This window comes from Mastacembelus armatus, chromosome 3 (assembly GCF_900324485.2).
Source record: "Mastacembelus armatus chromosome 3, fMasArm1.2, whole genome shotgun sequence".
NCBI lineage: Eukaryota > Metazoa > Chordata > Actinopteri > Synbranchiformes > Mastacembelidae > Mastacembelus > Mastacembelus armatus.
This window is the reverse complement of record NC_046635.1, coordinates 14,592,199-14,609,955: the sequence shown is the minus strand read 5'-3', so window position 1 is coordinate 14,609,955 and position 17,757 is coordinate 14,592,199. Positions and strand designations below refer to the sequence as shown.

General features: G+C 41.8%; 1 protein-coding gene across 1 annotated transcript in view; it reads left to right on the top strand.

The window, feature by feature from the left end:
• Positions 1 to 17,757, top strand: part of LOC113138270 (CUB and sushi domain-containing protein 1) — a 950,854-nt gene that overhangs the window by 825,572 nt on the left and 107,525 nt on the right. The window contains exons 46-48 of the mRNA XM_033325108.1: positions 388 to 533; positions 11,887 to 11,967; positions 13,730 to 13,843. Of these exons, the coding sequence (XP_033180999.1) occupies positions 388 to 533; positions 11,887 to 11,967; positions 13,730 to 13,843 (341 nt within the window). The remainder of the gene's footprint in view (positions 1 to 387; positions 534 to 11,886; positions 11,968 to 13,729; positions 13,844 to 17,757) is intronic.

The following is a 17,757-nucleotide window of genomic DNA, read 5'->3' as shown; positions in this document are numbered from 1 at the left end:
CTCTTCATCCCGGTCCCCACCCTGGATTGTCAGGCTTTAGGTCGGCTAATAAACTCGGCCAAATTTCTAGAGATGAGAGCTGCACCATTCAAAGTGGGATGGATGCCGTCTCTCGCTACCAGACCGGGTTTTCCCCAGAAAGTGGCCCAATTGTCTATGAAGCCCACATCGTATGCTGGACACCACCTAGACGAACGACGACATGCGGCTAAACATGTCATCGCTGGTCAGATTGGGGAGGGGTCCAGAGAAAACTACGGAGTCCGACATTAATTTAGCAAAGTTACACACCGACTCAACATTAATTTTAGTGACCTCCGATTGGCAAAATCGGCTGTCATTGCTGCCGACGTGAATAACAATTTGTTCTGTCTGTCTCTTATTTAGGGATGGCCAAGATACATCTAGCTCTCAACTTGGAGTCTTCAGTGGCAACACAGCCTTAGAGTCAGCCTACAGTGCCAGTCCCAATGTCCTGATCCACTTTCACTCTGATTTTTCAACTGGAGGGTTCTTCATTCTCAATTTCCATGGTACGGAGATAAAGTCTGTCACACACACATGCACGCATACAGACACAGACACACACACACACACACACACACACACACACGCATTCAAACATTTATGCATAGTATCTGTACCCTCACATGTATATTTCAACAATGTGTAGGACTTTGGAGTACCCACTTTTAGCATAATTTTCATAACACTCAAATAGATGTAACAGACAAGGTGAGAGAAAAATAAAGCACTTTAATAAAAAGTGAAAGCAAAGTGGCCACTCTTTAGTATCTCTGTGCATTGCTTTCATCCATTATGCCAGTACTATTTGCTGTTTTATTTGAATTAATTCATATTTGTAGTGAGCATAAAGTTGCTTTATGAATTTTAATATCATAAATATTTCAAGACCTTTCTTAATATTAAGTCTTCATAATCTGAAGGGTTAATTCTGAAAACAGTGACATTTATTGTGATGGAGAAATATTAAAGCCAGTTCATACAATTTGGAGAAATTTATTTAAACTATTTACAAGGAAAAGGGGAACAGGGAAATGGAATGAATGAAGTGGATGGAATCGGCTGGGTGCAGTGATAAAACAGTGCTTTTTGTATGGTGGCCAACAAGGGCAAACGCACCGCAACAGCCGACCGCTGCAAATACAAAAACACTGCAACAGCCAAAACACATGCAAGAGAGAAACGCGTTTATGCACAGTCAGTGAAAAACTAAAATTTTTAAGTTACTGAAATAAGACCATAAAACACATACTGAACATTGGTTCAAAAGACAGGAAGGTGTGCCTGATCATGAATATTCCTGTGATTTACCTGAGAAGACAAAGACCTGCACAAAGACCTGCATAATGCCTTTCAGTCAGGAATGTGGTTGAGAGGGAATTACTGAAATGCAATGTTGTTTTGTATTGTTTTTATAAAGTGCCTTGAGATGATTTGTATTGTGATTTGGCGCTATACAAATGAAACTGACAATGCAGATGCAAACGTTTGTGATCCGGGTCATGTTTTTCCTCTGAGGACAAAGTAAACTCTTCGTCGCTGTCTGGAACATACAAAGCGCTTTTTCACTCACTCATCACTCACTCATCCAAACACGCAGAAAAAGTGAGTAAATTCTATTATGAAGTTTGACGTTTCATGTCATTTCTCAGGGGTGTGTACAGAACTACCTGTCTCACCTCAGATTATTTCCATATGAACAGTGCACTCAGTGGGAGACGGGATCACACTAGTTATAGTGAGGTGAGACAGGAGAAAATGTACCGCTCCTTATGTTCATACAAATTAAATAAAAAGTGTATTCGACTTGAATTGTTCCATTTTAAAGAAGACATTTCAAACTTTCTAGCCATATATTTCTTATTTTTATGAGGCAAGTATTCGCTGAGATTCTGGTTGTTTTATTTACGTCTCTGTGAAACTAGACCCATTACAGATTCTAATGATATATGGCTCTTATTTGTACGATCAAAACTGACAGAGTAATTTAATTTAAGTTTGTTTCAATGTTATCTGGAGAAGATGCCACAAAACGTGCCGAACCCCCAACACTGGGGTGGTGGTGAGAAGATGAAGCGGCGCATCCACTTCCTTCCTCGGGTTGCCCAAATGGCGATGCTCACTCCAAACTGCAAACTCATGACCTGCACCATGAAAGTCTGCAGTATAGAGCTTTCTTATGGATGTCATTTTCACTTGTGTTACACTAGGAGTTGTAGTTAAGCATTAATATAATTGTTTTTATTTTTCAGTGGTATAATATTATCTTCAGTTGAGTCAAGTGCCATCTAACGCTAGTAACTGCTCAACAAAATTACTGTAAATATACACATAAATCACTTTGCTATATAAGTTGTAGGACAAACTAGTGGAGTAAAACAAGGTACGATTTATAGTTAGTATATAGTATTTAAAGGCAGGGTTTTCCACTTGAATATGTATTGCTTCTCTGACCCACCCTTCTTAAACCATCTATCTTCTCTGTCCAAAATATGTACATCCTTTTCTTTTCCTGTGTCCTTTAAATAGAGGTACACTGCTGATTCTGGTTCTAAGGACCTGCTCCTTTTGTGCTGGAGTAAAACCAACCTGAAAGATAAATTTGAGATTCCTACCAGCTTTGTCTTTGACTGAGGAAGCCACTTGATTAGTGGTGAAACATTTCGACCTAAAAACTAGAAATCCATTTACCATGATTCAGCTTCTAGATCAGGGGTCTGCAACCCTGGTCCTTGAGTGCTACTGTCCTGCAGGTTTTCCAACTATCCCTGCCCTTCCAGTTTCTGTTTGACTGAACACACCTGATCCATGTAATCAACCACGGGTTTGGCAGGGATATCTGGGAAACAAGACTGTTGTAATTACAAATAAACTGGCCAGTCGAACATTGCCAGTAAGTTTGATTTCCCTGGCCCTGCAGAATTATCAGCAGCTTCATGTCCCTCCATGTCCCTATAGGGGACACTAGAAATGGAGGCAGGCTAATCTTTGTTTATACTGTGTCCAAGGCAGCCATTACATCCGTGACTGCCTGTAAAACACTTGGACAAGTAGGAGAGAGAGTACTGGCCCCCTCACATACAGCACAGATTGACCAGACTGTACAGGTGTTGATGACCTCTCTAGACTCGTATAGATGCAAATCTTATAAATCAAAATTTTGTGAAACAACAGGGGATCCAGACTCCCCACTCATTCCACTGGTAGAGGTGAGGGCTCTTGATAACCTGTCCACATGGTCATGTCAGGTAACCATCATCATCTTGGGCTGTGGCTCCATCAGCATAACTCTTGGGTTAACTGGGGTACAGGAGAGATCATTGATTGGAAACCTCATTGCCTTGCCACTTGCCTTAGGAAAGCAACATCTCCTTTGACAATGGGGCCAACTAGCTCTCTGGTACAAATTCAATTCAATTCAATTCAAGAGAGCTCAAGGTTAGTAACATTCAATGGTGGAATATACATGAGGTGGGAGGAAATGAAGAGAGGGGAGGGGAAGGGAAAGGGGGGGGGGTTAGGGTAGGGGAGCTCAGTGCACCAATGGTCCTCGGGCAGTCTAGGCCTATAGCAGCATAACTAAGGGATGGTTCAGGGTTGCCTGAAGCCAGCCGTAACTATATGCTTTGTCAAAGAGGAAGGTTTTAAGTCTAGCCTTAAAAGTACAGAGAGTGTCTGCCTCCTGAACCCAGGCTGGGAGCTGGTTCCATAGGAGAGGAGCTTGATAACTAAAGGCTCTGCCTCCCATTCTGCTTTTGGAAACCCTGGATAATATGGTACTATGAGGTCTTTGAGGTATGAAGGAGCTTGATTATGAAGGGATTTGTATGTGAGAAGAAGGAGTTTAAATTCTATTCCATATTTTACAGGGAGCCAATGAAGAGAAGCCAATATAGGAGAAATATGATCTCTCTTGCTAGTTCCTCTCAGGACTCTGGCTGCGGCATTCTGGATTAATTGGAGGCTTTTTATGGAGATATTGGGACATCCAGATAGTAATGAGTTACAGTAATCCAGCCTTGAGGTAACAAATGCATGGACTAGTTTTTCTGCATCATTTTGAGACAGGAAGCTCCTAATTTTGGAAATGTTGCGCAGGTGAAAGAATGCAGTTCTAGAGATTTGTTTTATGTGTGAGTTAAAGGATATGTCCTGGTCAAAAATAACTCCAAGGTTTTTTACAGTAGTGCTGGAGGCCAGGGTTATGCCATCTAGAATAGCTATAATTTTAGAAAAGTTATTTCTGAGATTTTTAGGCCCAAATATAATGACTTCTGTTTTCTCTGAGTTTAAAAGTAAAAACTTACTGGTCATCCAGGCCTTTATGTCAGTTAGACAGGCTTGAAGTCTGGTTAACTGGTTTGTGTTAACAGGTTTAATAGATAGATATAACTGAGTGTCATCCGCATAGCAGTGGTAATTAATAGAGTGCTTCCTAATGATATATCCTAAAGGAAGCATGTACAGGGTGAATAGAATCGGTCCTAGCACAGAACCTTGTGGAACTCCATAACTAACTTTTGTTCGTGTGGAAGGTTCATCATGGACATGAACAAACTGGAATCTGTCCGATAAATAGGATTGGAACCACTTTAACGCTGTTCCTCTGATACCAATCACATGCTCCAGTCTCTGTAATAAGATGTTGTGGTCAATGGTGTCGAATGCTGCACTAAGGTCTAGGAGGACAAGTATCGAAACAAGTCCATTATCTGAGGCTAAGAGAAGATCGTTGGTAACTTTCAACAGTGCTGTTTCTGTACTATGATGTGCTCTAAATCCTGATTGGAAATCTTCAAATAGTTCATTCCTGTGTAAGTGGTCTGATAGCTGCTTAGCAACAGCTTTTTCTAGGATTTTAGAAATAAATGGCAGGTTGGATATTGGTCTATAATTAGCCAAGACTCCTGGATCAAGACTAGGCTTTTTGAGTAAAGGTTTGATTACTGCAGTCTTAAAGGCCTGTGGTACGTAGCCTGATACTAGAGATAAATTTACCAAGTCCAATAAAGATGAGTTCATTAATGGCAGGGTGCCTTTAAGCATTCTAGTCGGGATGGGGTCCAAGAGACACGTTGATGATTTCGATGAAGCAACTACTGATGTAAATTCAGAGAGATCTATAGGAGAGAAGCAGTCTAAACATAACTGAGGTCCTACAGATGATTCAAGAGCTACTGTAGTAAAAGATTCATTTATTGCAGGTATAGGAAGCATCTGCTGAATTTTATCTCTAATAGTTTATATATATAATATATATATATAATACTCTTATTTGTAAAGAAACTCATAAATTCATCACTGCTGAGAGCTAAGGGAACACTGGGCTCAACGGAGCTGTGACTTTTTGTCAGCCTGGCTACAGTGCTGAAAAGAAACCTGGGATTGTTCTTATTTTCCTCGATTAGTGATGAATAGTATGCAGTTCTGGCTTTACGGAGAGCTTTTTTATATGTTAGTAGACTGTTTTTCCAGGCTAGAAAAATTTCCTCTAAGTTTGTGGAACGCCACTTCCTTTCCAGCCTTCGTGATGCCTGCTTTAAGGTACGAACATGTAAATTATACCATGGGGCTAGTCTTCTCTGAATCACTAACTTCTTTTTCAGAGGGGCTACAGAATCAAGCGTTTCACGCAGTGAGGTTACAGCGCTGTCAACAACATGATCAATTTGGTATGGAGCAGGATTAAGGCAGCTGCCCTCCACTATGTTTATACTTGGCATAGATGCAAATAAAGATGGAATCATTTTCTTAAATTTATTAACAGCGTTGTCGGATAAACATCTGCTGTAGTGGAATTTTCTTCCAGACGCTGCATGATCCATCATTTTAAATTCGAAAGTTATTAAAGAATGATCTGACAAAACAGGATTTGGGGGAAAAATTATTAGATGTTCAATTTCGATGCCATAGGTCAGAACAAGATCAAGGGTGTGATTAAAACAGTGGGTGGGTTTATTAACGTTTTGAATGAAACCAATTGAATCTAATATAGAATTAAATGCAGTGCTGAGGCTGTTATTTTCAACATCTACATGAATGTTAAAATCTCCCACTATTATGACTTTATCTGATCTAAGCACTAAATCAGACAGGAAGTCAGGGAATTCAGTTAAAAACTCTGAGTAAGGAACAGGTGGACGGTACAAAATGACAAGTAGAACTGGTTTTTGTGTTTTCCAGTTTGGATGTGAGAGACTAAGAGTGAGGCTCTCAAATGAGTTATAACTGTTCTGAGGATGAAAGTTTAATAATAAGTTTGACTGGAAGATTGCAGCTACTCCTCCACCTCGACCTGTGCTTCGAGGAACATGATAATTTTTATGACTGAGGGGGGTTGATTCATTCAGACTGACATATTCATCCTGCTGTAACCAGGTTTCAGTAAGATAAAGTAGGTCAATTTGGTGATCAGTTATCAAATCATTTACTAACAGAGATTTAGAAGAAAGGGACCTAATATTTAATAATCCACATTTGACAGTTCTGTTTTTCTGTTCAATAAGAGGAGTTGTCTTAATTTTTATTAAGTTTTTATGAATAACTCCTCTTCTGTTAACTTCTGATTTATTTGATTTATATGTTCGAGGGGCAGACACAGTCTCTATGTGGTTTGAAGGGGGCGGCGGCTCTAAGGAAACTGCAGAGAAGCGTTTTAGACTGAGTCTCTGCATCCCGGTCCCCACCCTGGATTGTCAGGCTTTAGGTCGGCTAAGAAACTCGGCCAAATTCCTAGAGATGAGAGCTGCACCATTCAAAGTGGGATGGATGCCATCTCTCGCTATCAGACCGGGTTTTCCCCAGAAAGTGGCCCAATTGTCTATGAAGCCCACATCGTTTGCTGGACACCACCTAGACAGCCAGCGACGGAACGATGACATGCGGCTAAACATGTCATCGCTGGTCAGATTGGGGAGGGGTCCAGAGAAAACTACGAAGTCCGACATTAATTTAGCAAAGTTACACACCGACTCAGCATTAATTTTAGTGACCTCCGATTGGCGTAATCGGGTGTCATTGCTGCCGACGTGAATAACAATTTTCCCATATTTACGATTAGCCTTAGCCAGCAGCTTCAGATTTGACTCGATGTCGCCCGCTCTGGCCCCAGGAATACATTTGACTATGGTCGCTGGTGTCTCTGTTTTCACGTTCCTGACTATGGAATCGCCAATTATCAGAGTCGGTTTCTCAGCGGGTGTGTCGTTGAGCGGGGAAAATCTATTAGAAACATGAACAGGCAGGTGATGAGCCGTGGGCTTCTGCTTAGGAGTATGTTTCCTTCGGACCGTCACCCAGGCTAATTCTCCGGGCTGCTCCGGAGCTGCCCTTGGACCGCTAACAGACCCTGAGCTCGGTGGCTCCACACCAGCTAACGGGGCTAGGCTAGCTGGCTTTTGTTCGAAGGTGCGGAGCCGCGCTTCCAAATCAGTGATCCTCGCCTCCAAGGCTAACAGAACCTTACACTTATTACAGGTATCATTATCGCTAAAGGAGGCAGAGGAATAACTAAACATGTGGCACACCGAGCAGGAGAGAGAGAGAGAGGGAGAGGCCATGTTAGCAAGCTAACTAGCTAGCTAAGCTAACCGGTAGGCCAACGAGCGCTAAGTCAGGAAATAGCAACAAACACCGGTCAAAACAGAAAGGTACCCGACCAGCACCGGAATGCAGCAGCCAGTGAACCGTTCAAAGTCTAGCCGGTTCCCAGGTGTGCCAAACCACAGCTAGTCTGCCGCCAGTCTGCAGACGAACCACACAACACACACAACACGACACGCCTGCAAGACAAAAGTGATTTGCTTACCCGGATGTTCCGGGTAAGCAAATCACGTGTGCAAATCACGTGTGCAAATCTTTCATGTGTCTTGCACTGAGGAGAGGCTTCCGTTGGGCCATCTGCCATAAAGCCCCGACTGGTGGAGGGCTGCAGTGATAGTTGACTTTGTGGAACTTTCTCCCATCTCCCTACTGCATCTCTGGAGCTCAGCCACAGTGATCTTTGAGTTCTTCTTTACCTCTCTCACCAAGGCTCTTCTCCCACGATTGCTCAGTTTGGCTGGACGGCCAGGTCTAGGAAGAGTTCTGGTCGTCAGAAACTTTTTCCATTTGAGGATTATGTAGGCCACTGTGCTCTTAGGAACCTTGAGTGCTGCATAAATTCTTTTGTAACCTTGGCCAGATCTGTGCCTTGCCACAATTCTGTCTCTGAGCTCCTTGGGCAGTTCCTTCGTCCTCATGATTCTCATTTGCTCTGACATGCACTGTGAGCTGTAAGGTCTTATATAGACAGGTGTGTGCCTTTCCTAATCAAGTCCAATCAGTTTAATTAAACACAGCTGGACTCCAATGAAGGAGCAGAACCATCGCAAGGAGGATCAGAAGAAATGGACAGGATGTGAGCAATTTCTACATTTCTGTTTTTTTCTGTCAAGATGGGGTGCTGAGTGTACATTAATGAGAAATAAGATGAACTTTTTGGATTTTGGCAAATGGCTGCAATGACACAAAGAGTGAAAAATTTAAAGGGGTCTGAATACTTTCCGTACCCACTGTATGACCCTGGATGTGAATGAAAAGATTAGGACTTGTGAGAGGTGTCTCAGGAGAAAGGCACAGATAAAACGTGGTGCTCCAATGGTCAATATAAGGACTAGTCGTCCTTTGGAATTAGTCTGTATGGACTACCTTTCCCTGGAGCAAGATGGAAAGGGGACTAAGAACATTTTGGTCATAACTGACCATTTCACTAAGTATGCAGTAGCCGTTCCTACAGTTGACCAAAAGGCAAAGACAGTGGCAAAAACTGTTTGGAACAACTTTTTCATTCACTATGGATTTCCTGAGCGATTGCATAGCGACCAGGGTCGTGATTTTGAATCTGCCTTGATCAAAGACCTGTGTTCATTGCTAAACATTAAAAAAACCAGGACCACACCTTATCATCCAAGTGGCAATCCAATGGAGAGATTCAACCGAACACTTCTTGAAATGCTGGGAACACTTGAAGAACGAGATAAAGCTCAGGTGAAAAGATTTTGTACAACCTCTAGTCCATGCATATAACTGTACCAAAAACGACCCCACTGGGTACTCCCCTTATCAGTTGATGTTTGGTAGGCAGCCAAGACTCCCTATTGACATAGTTTTTGGCCTGAAACCAGAGTGGTGCAGTAAAATTCCCCACTTGGAGTATGTTAAAAAGTTGAGAGACAGCCTAAAAGAGAGCTACAGACTGGCCACTGAGCGTAGTCTAAAAAATGCACTACAAAACAAACAGACTTGACAACAAGGTGAGAGAGTCAACATTGGCAGCAGGAGATCAAGTCCTGGTAAGGAATGTTGGCATTAGGGGAAAGCATAAAATTGCTGATCGCTGGAGTGAAGCTATCTTCACTATTGTCAAGCAGATAAAGGATTCATCTGTCTATGTAGTAGTGCCAGAAAACACAGAAGGGCCAGAAAAGGTGCTACACAGGGACCTACTTTTGCCCTGTGGATTTTTACCATCTAAAGAAGTACATCCTCAAAAGCTAAAGTCCACACAGAAATCAAAGGCTCCACCATTTCAGCTAAGTGATGAAACAAGTGTATCTAGTCAGACACAAAACTCACTTGTAGATGATATTGTGGTAGTTGAAGAGAGTCTTTTTTATGTTAATGTGGATTCTGATCTTTGTGTGACAAATAGCCCTAAAGATCCAATTGGGGATGAGCCAAAAGAAGTGGAGGGAGGGGAAAATCTGGAACAAGAGGCTGGTTTAGAAGGGGATGGTACTGGAAATGATGAGGAAGTAGGGTTGAGGAGGTCTTCCAGAGATAGAGTACCTCCTAAGAAGCTGACTTACCCAACTTTGGGCAACCCATTAATGAGTATTATGCATTCCATTCTAAGTGGGTTAGATAAGGCTTTCTCCAAATCTCTTGCCTTAGATAATGGTCCTTATAATACTTTTGACATGTACAGGATGCATGCAGATTTAGGGGGGGAGGATGTAACCCACTCAAAATATAAAAAGACCAAAGTGAAGTTATTTTGTGTATTTTGTCATTCCATGTATTTCTGTGTTGAATTTGTGTTTCTGTAAAAGACCAGTAGGTGGCAGTATTAATATTGTTACGTGAAAAGAAACCGAAGCTATCGGGTTTCCCTGGCCTTGAACCAGGAGTAGGAAATGCAATCACATGTTGCAGTGAGAGCGAGGAGATTGCGGCAGCTAGCAAAAACTAAAGAGACAAATATTAAGAGCGTACATTTCAAAGGTTTACTAACAGAACTGACTGAAACAAAATCGTTGCGAGTGTAACGGGTTGAAGTTCTGCTGAAGGTTTACTGCTATGGTGCTACATTCTCTGGTTGGTTTTTTTTGACGTACCTGATGATTAGTGAGAGAGACGGAGACTGCACATTGGACAAAGCTGGAGACAGGAGTTCTGCAGATGAGCAGAGGACGTGCAGCATGACAGCAGCAATGCTTTTGGATCAGTCGAGAGGACTAGATAACGCTAGTTTTTCATCGCTCATACAAATAAGCATTGAGATCTCATCAAGCTAAATCTGGGGAAAATCAAAAACACACTACCCAGATAGATGAACGTGATTGACATTATTTTGTTTTTTATTCAGAGCTCTGGAGTTTTTATTTTTTTTAGATTTTTGCAACTTTGATGGTTGGATCACAAATGGGCAGAAGGAAAAAATTAACTGGTCTTGTTGAGAGCACTAAAATCTTTAAATAAATGCCGGCTGTGTGTGTTAGTTCAATTGGGTTGTTTTGTGTTCTATTTCCTTCACTCCTGGAAAAAGAGTCTAATTGAGTATCTGTGTACACATTCTACAGTGTGTCCAGACAAAGGTTACACACTGAAACGCAAATTTTCAGAGATGCCAAATGTGAGTACTTACACATCTGTTTTTGAATGCAGGATTGTCTAAATAGCAAATGTGTTTTTTGAGGGTGGCAATGACTCCTTCTGTTTTTGGTAATATATGTGTCATCTTATAGCCCCTAACCCAGGGGTGTCAAACTTACGGCCCGCGGGCCAAATCAGGCCCGCAAACGGGTTTAAGATGATTTGAAGTTTAAATTAGCTGCAATTTCTCAATGAAAGAAATTGCTGTTCTAAATGTGTCCACTGGGTGTCGCAATAGCAATTATGTTAAGCAGGCAAACTGTTTATACCGGGGCTGAGCAAGTAGGCCTATACCTGTCAGCTGGCCCAGAGCTAGCTGTGTTGTCGGTCCGGTCCGGCCCACTTGGGAATAGATTTTCCTTCATATGGCCCCTGACCTAAAATGAGTTTGACACCCCTGCCCTAACCACCCTGCTGTCACTATGTTTGGTTTTATGTTCAGTAGCCTACTAATGTTTTTGTACCTTCTCCCATCTTTGTGATGTAATCTGGTTTTCTACTTGTTCAGGCAATGTATTCCTGTGTTGCGTTAGATACAACACAGGTCAAAATAGAAAAAACTGTAGTGGTTTGGGTTCTTTTATATCCTTGTTCACGCATTGAGCCTTCATTGGAAATTAAAGGTGGAATGACTTTTGTTGCAATGATCACAGGAATACTCACTTTTGTTAATTTGACATTGTACGCTAGGATCCATATTTAAATGCAGTCTGCCTAACCTGTTTTTAATTATGTATATTATTAAATACCTACTTCAACATAAAATGATCCACTTTTGACTCATTTAACATTTTAGTAATATTGCACATATTTGTTTGGTTGTATACTGTACTGCCAAGAGTTACTAAAATACTTATGTATCTTTTGCTTAAATGTCATGGTATTTGTATTTTTTTTATTGTGCAAGGTACCTTATGTTACTAAAGTGTTTTACACATCTCTCTCCAGCCTACCGCCTGAAGAAATGCCTTCCCCCCCATGTTGTGGAAAATGCAGAGGTGATCTATGAAGATGAAAACTTCCAGATAGGTAATGATCGTGTATCCTCATATAATAAATGATTATACCCTATGATACAGCAAAGTTTCTGTTGGCAAAACATAAAGTGTAAGTATACAAAACACAAAATAAGGCCAAATCAACTTCTACCTAAACAGACTGACAAACTGCCTGATCAGGCACAAGAAAGGGCATGATTCTGCTAATTGTAAATTACACATTACTATTTAAATATAGCAGGCTAATTTTAGCATTTCACTATTCATTTTTATTTTGCTTTAGTAATGAAGCGGGGCTTATTTGTCTGAGAAAAATCCATTCAGTGTGCCTTTGTCTGTGCATGTGACAGAAACAAAAGGGAGATAAATTTAAAGTTATCTGAGATCTATTTCATAAATCTCGCTATTTTTAATATAATCATTGCTTTAATATAAACACTGTTGTGAACTTTTCAGAGGACCAGCATCACTTTTCATTATAAAAGTACTTATTCTGTCAATCTTGGCTGGAAACTACTCTGGGAGCCTTTTTAACTGCAGTTATTCTCAACCTGTGGAAACTACCAGGGTTCCTCTACTACTTTAAAACAGGGTCTTATGGACTGGTACTTTGATTGCCAGCAGTGGACTTTTGTTTTGGCTTCCTTGTTCCTGTCTCGCCAGGTTTTTACCCTAGGTAGCTTAACATTGTTTATCCTGTGCCCTGTTAGCTTTTGGTTCTCTATGTATATGTACCTGCGGGTCTCTTTGGTCCATTGTTGGAGTATTGTTTGTTGTGGTTGTTTGTACCGGAGTCGAGTTAGTTTGTTCTAGTCAGTCAGCATCCTGAGTTACCCCTGCCTTTTCCCGTTCCTGCTTTAGCCTGTCTCTCCTTCGTTTGGCGAATTAAAATAAAGAGTTTGTTGTCCGCACTTGGGCCCTGTACCAATTCCTCAAAACACAACAGAATACTCCAGCCAGAATGGACCCAGCGGACAGCGAGATGAAGACGCCTGAGTAGGAATTTATCTCAAGGTTGACTGGAGAAAAAAAAACTCAGACGCTGGCTCCCCAGTCTCCATCGGGGCTGTCCCAGACTGAGCTTCCAGTCCCTCAGCCTGAGTCACCATGCCCACAGCCAGAGTCCCCGGCTAGCCTGTCAGAGTACCTAAGTCCGCAGCCGGAGCCCCTAGGTTTCTGCCAGAGTTCCCAGTCCCACAGCTGAAGAGGCCATCTCAGTCTCCAGCACCGCAGTCTCAGTCTCAGTCCTGTACCAATTCCTCAAAACACAACCTTGGGGTACAAAGCAGGCTCTGTCAGTGGGAACATGTAAACCTTCTTATGTGTCTAAAATTGGCTTATAGTATTTACATTAAAAGTTGTGTGTTGTTAGCTAGTAAGTAGATCTCAAATACATTTATAAACCACACTAGGTGGTGAGCACACTAGGTAAAAGCAACAACCCATGAGTACTCAACTCATGAGTACTACTTCTGCAGCAGAAACCTTACTCAGTTATATAAGTTAATTATTTTGTAAATGACTGATGATTTTTTTTTTTTACAATACATTGACAGTGTATTAGTGAGAAAAATGTCATCCTTAAAGACCCAGAGAAAAAAACAGTGACACAAAGGGTGACACAAAGACTCACCATAACAGTGCCTTTTAAAGTGGAGTAACAGAACCAGCATGTTAACCATTTTGGAGCAATTTGCTTACAAAGAATGAACATTGTCAAAATTCTTGTGAAATGTACAGTTGAATGATAATGCTGTTGACTTAATAAAGTTTTATTATTTTCTCCGTTATAGGTGACATTGTAAAGTATCGCTGTTTACCTGGATACACACTGGTTGGAAAGGCAGAGCTCATGTGTAAACTCAACTCCCAGTTGCTGTTTGAAACCCCGCCCCCAGCATGTCAAGGTAAGGCAATAGACAAACCAAATTCCCAAACTTTATACACAATAGTGTATTACTATTCACGTATAAGTGTGTGAAAATTAAATGGAAGATCCTCAAATAGAGTATATGTAGCTGATGATTTATCTATGTGGTTTGAATCAATAATTCATTTAAGTTGTATTGCTGAAATACTTTGCCTTCTGGCTATAACTATCATTGAGATGTATGTAGAACTTGACTGGAGTCCATCTGTGGCAAATTTGAAATGACTGGACAGAGTTCAGAAAGGCACAGCATGACTTACTGCATATAAATATAAATATAAATATAATCACATGGCATGTCAGGACATAAAACCTGTTTCAAGGAACTCTTTCTAGACCTTTGTGATAAAAGTGTGTTGAAGACTATTTCTAAAGCTTTGAGCTTTCCCAGGAACATCATAGAATCAACAATTATGAAATGGAAGATATTTGGAACCACTGGGACTCCTATGAGTCAGCCATCTTGTCAAACAGAGTAATGAATGAAAGGGTAAGAAGGGCCTTAGTCAGTATGGTTTCAGAAGTCTCAGAAGTCCGCTCAAATGATCAAAACCTATCTCAGCAGCTTTCCTTCAATCAAGGCTTTATGGTAGATCCCAGGTGTCAGTCACTAACAAATTACTGACACTGATGAGACAAAAACTGAAATCTTTGGGCAGAACTTTAAACACAACTTAAACGTCAGACTCTGCTTGTCACCTGCTAACACCATCCCTACAGTGATGCATAGCGGAAGCAGCATCATGCTATTAGAAGAGGAGAAAATTGACAGCAGGGACAGGAAGAATGGTCAGAACCGAGGTGAAGCAGTGGCAGATATCAGGATAACCAGAATGTTTCTTGGGCGTTTGCAGGTCATTTCACTTGCTGTGGACAGTCACCCTGACCAGCGATAATATAGCTGTTAATGTGTTAGTGTTAATGTCTAATCCTTCTACCTGTCGGGTAGTAATTGGGTAAGATGGCTGTGCACCGGCTTCTCAGGCTCTCGGTATTAGGTACTGCTCGGCTGAGCTATTGGCGCTGAATAAAAGTATTACATCTGAGCTGAAATACAGCTGTTTACATCAGAGCTTAAGACATTACTTGGCAGACTGCAGCTTTTGAGGACAACGGTGTAGAGAAGCAGATGCAGCCAACTCAGTGCACACGAAAGCAAAAGACAGGAAAGTGGGAATGTCTATTAACGGCTATCGCTAGCAGACCGGCTATTCGGTCACTTTTTCTGTCCAGTGTAAGGGCTCTAGACAACAAAATGGATCTACTGCTGATGAGACCAAGACAATTGCTGTGTTTTAATTCTAACAGAAACCTGGCTAAACAACAACATGCCAGACTCTGTTTTCAGCTAGAGGGATGCCTACTCTTTCGAGCAGATTGCGACTAGCAGCTATCTAAAGGTGGAGGGCTCTGTGTGTATGTGTACAAACTATTCCGTGGTTGGCAGGCACTCCTCTGAAGTAATAGAATACATGGTTGTCAAATACCGCCCTCATTAACTGCTATGTGAATTTACAGTCGTTTTCATTGTTGCTGTCTATGTACCCCCACATGATATTGCTAGCAATGCTCGGAGGGAGCTGCATGACATGTTTCAGCGCACTTCAGAATAAACATCCAGAAGGATGCAGGATGCGGGATGAACCATGTTCATCTGCAGGATACACTCCCAATGTTTTACCAACACATCGCCTTTGCCACGATTTCTCATTGTAAATACATTGGATAGAGTGTATACAAATAGAGGAGGGACATATAGAGCCTCCCCCCGCCAATCACATCTGAATTATGTTGCTCCCTGCATATTGCATATTGTCCACTGTCAAAAAGCAGGAAACCCACACAAAAGACCATCACTGTGTTGCCCCCTGAGGCATCCCCCATGCTTCAAGACTGCTTTGAGACTACAGATTGAGCAATCTTCAAGGAGGTTGCTACATATGGGGGCAGTGTGGACCTATAGGCGTGCACGTCATCTATTTTGAGATATATAAGCAAGTGCTTGGAGGACGTTACTATCACCAAAACTATCAAAATCCACCCAAACCAGAAACCTTGGATCATTGCAGAGATTCATTTGCTTCTGCGTTTAGGGCTGGTGACACAACCGCACTAAGAGCAGCAAGAAGGGACCTATCAGCAGGCATAAAAAGGGCAAAATCCACCTATGCCCTTAAGGTACAGGGACATTTCTCCTCAAACGACTCTGAGTATGTGGAGGGGTATCAAATGCATCACTGACCACAATAAAAAAGATACACAGTGCTCCTCAGATCCGTCATTACCTGACGCTTTGAATAATTTCTATGCCCACTTTGAGTCTCTAAATAACAAATAACACAGTCCCCTCCAGGCTGACCCCCCCCCCCCCCCATCAGATGAGCCTACGTGCAGTGTGACAGCAACAGAGGTGAGGTCTACCTTACAGTGAGTGAACCCTCGCAAAGCTGCAGGACCGGATGGGATCCCAGACAGAGCTGTGCCCACCAGCTCACAGAGGTACTGAAGGACATTTTTAACATCTCACTGTCTCAGCAACTGGCACAAAATGCCTCAAAACATCAACAATTATTCCAGTACCAAAACCCCCATTGGTGTCCTGTCTTAACAATTACTAGCCTATCACGGTGAGTCCTATAATGAAGTGTTGTGAGAGGCTGGTAATGACACACATAGGGAATACGATCGACCTGCCAGCTAACTCCCACCAGTATGCATGCATGCAGGAAGAATCACTCCATTGCAGATGCCATCTCAGCTGTTCTACATCAGGCACACATTTAAAAAAACAAAAACTCCTATGTGAGGCTGCTTTTGCTGTATTTTTGCTCAGCCTTTAATACAATCAGTTCACAGACTCTAACTAAACTGTCAGTCCTCAGGCTGTCCCCTTCTCTATGCAACTGAGTTTTGAACTTTTTAACAAACAGGCCTCAGACTGTGAGGATTAACAACAACTAATCGTCCAGTGTCATTCTTAACAAGGTTGTGTTCTCAGTCCTCTCCTCTACACTCTGCTGACACACAATTGCACAGCTCACTATGCCAGCAACCGTATAGTGAAGTTCGCAGACAACACAGCAGTGATAGGCCTCGTAACAAACAAGAAGACAGCCTATAGTCAGGAGGTGGATGAACTGGTTAAATGGTGTAAACACAACAACCTAATCGTCAACATCAGTAAACCAAAGAGATGCTGTTGATTTCCATAAGTCCGGTCCCATGCCTTCTCCTCTTTACATTGATGATGCTGCTGAGGAGTTGGTCCCCTGTTTTAAATATCTCGGGGCACATCACCAACAATCTCTCCTGGTGTAACAACACCGAATACATCATGAAAAAGGGTCACCAGTGCCTGTGTTGTCTAAGAAAGTTGAAGAGCCTCCATCCTCACTTCCTGCTAAAGGTGTGTTATGGAGAGCACACAAGTATGCACAAATTATCATCAGCTCCAGCTTTCCACCATTTTCATTTACACCAACAGATGTAGAGATAAGGCTCTTGGCATCATGAGAGACTCTACCCACCCTGCACACGAACTGTTTGTCCATCTCCCCTCAGGCAGAAGGCTGCGCAGCAGCCGGGTGAGGACAAAGACTGAAGGACAGTTTCTACCCGGATGCTGTTCGTCTCATTAACACTAGTCCTCATTAGCTGCTGTCTAAAATGTCCTTGAAATGTTGATGTACTTGCTCTGCTGCATTTAAAAACCTATGCACTTTGCTAATCAGTTTTTATGTATTTTATTTATTTTCTAACAGGGATGGGAGGATCTATGTTATATTTATATCTTATTTATACTGTTTATTATTTTAGGGTTTCTATCAAGACCTGAGTACAATATTTTGTTCTTCATGACTCAAGATGGAATGCCAATAAAGTATCTTTGAA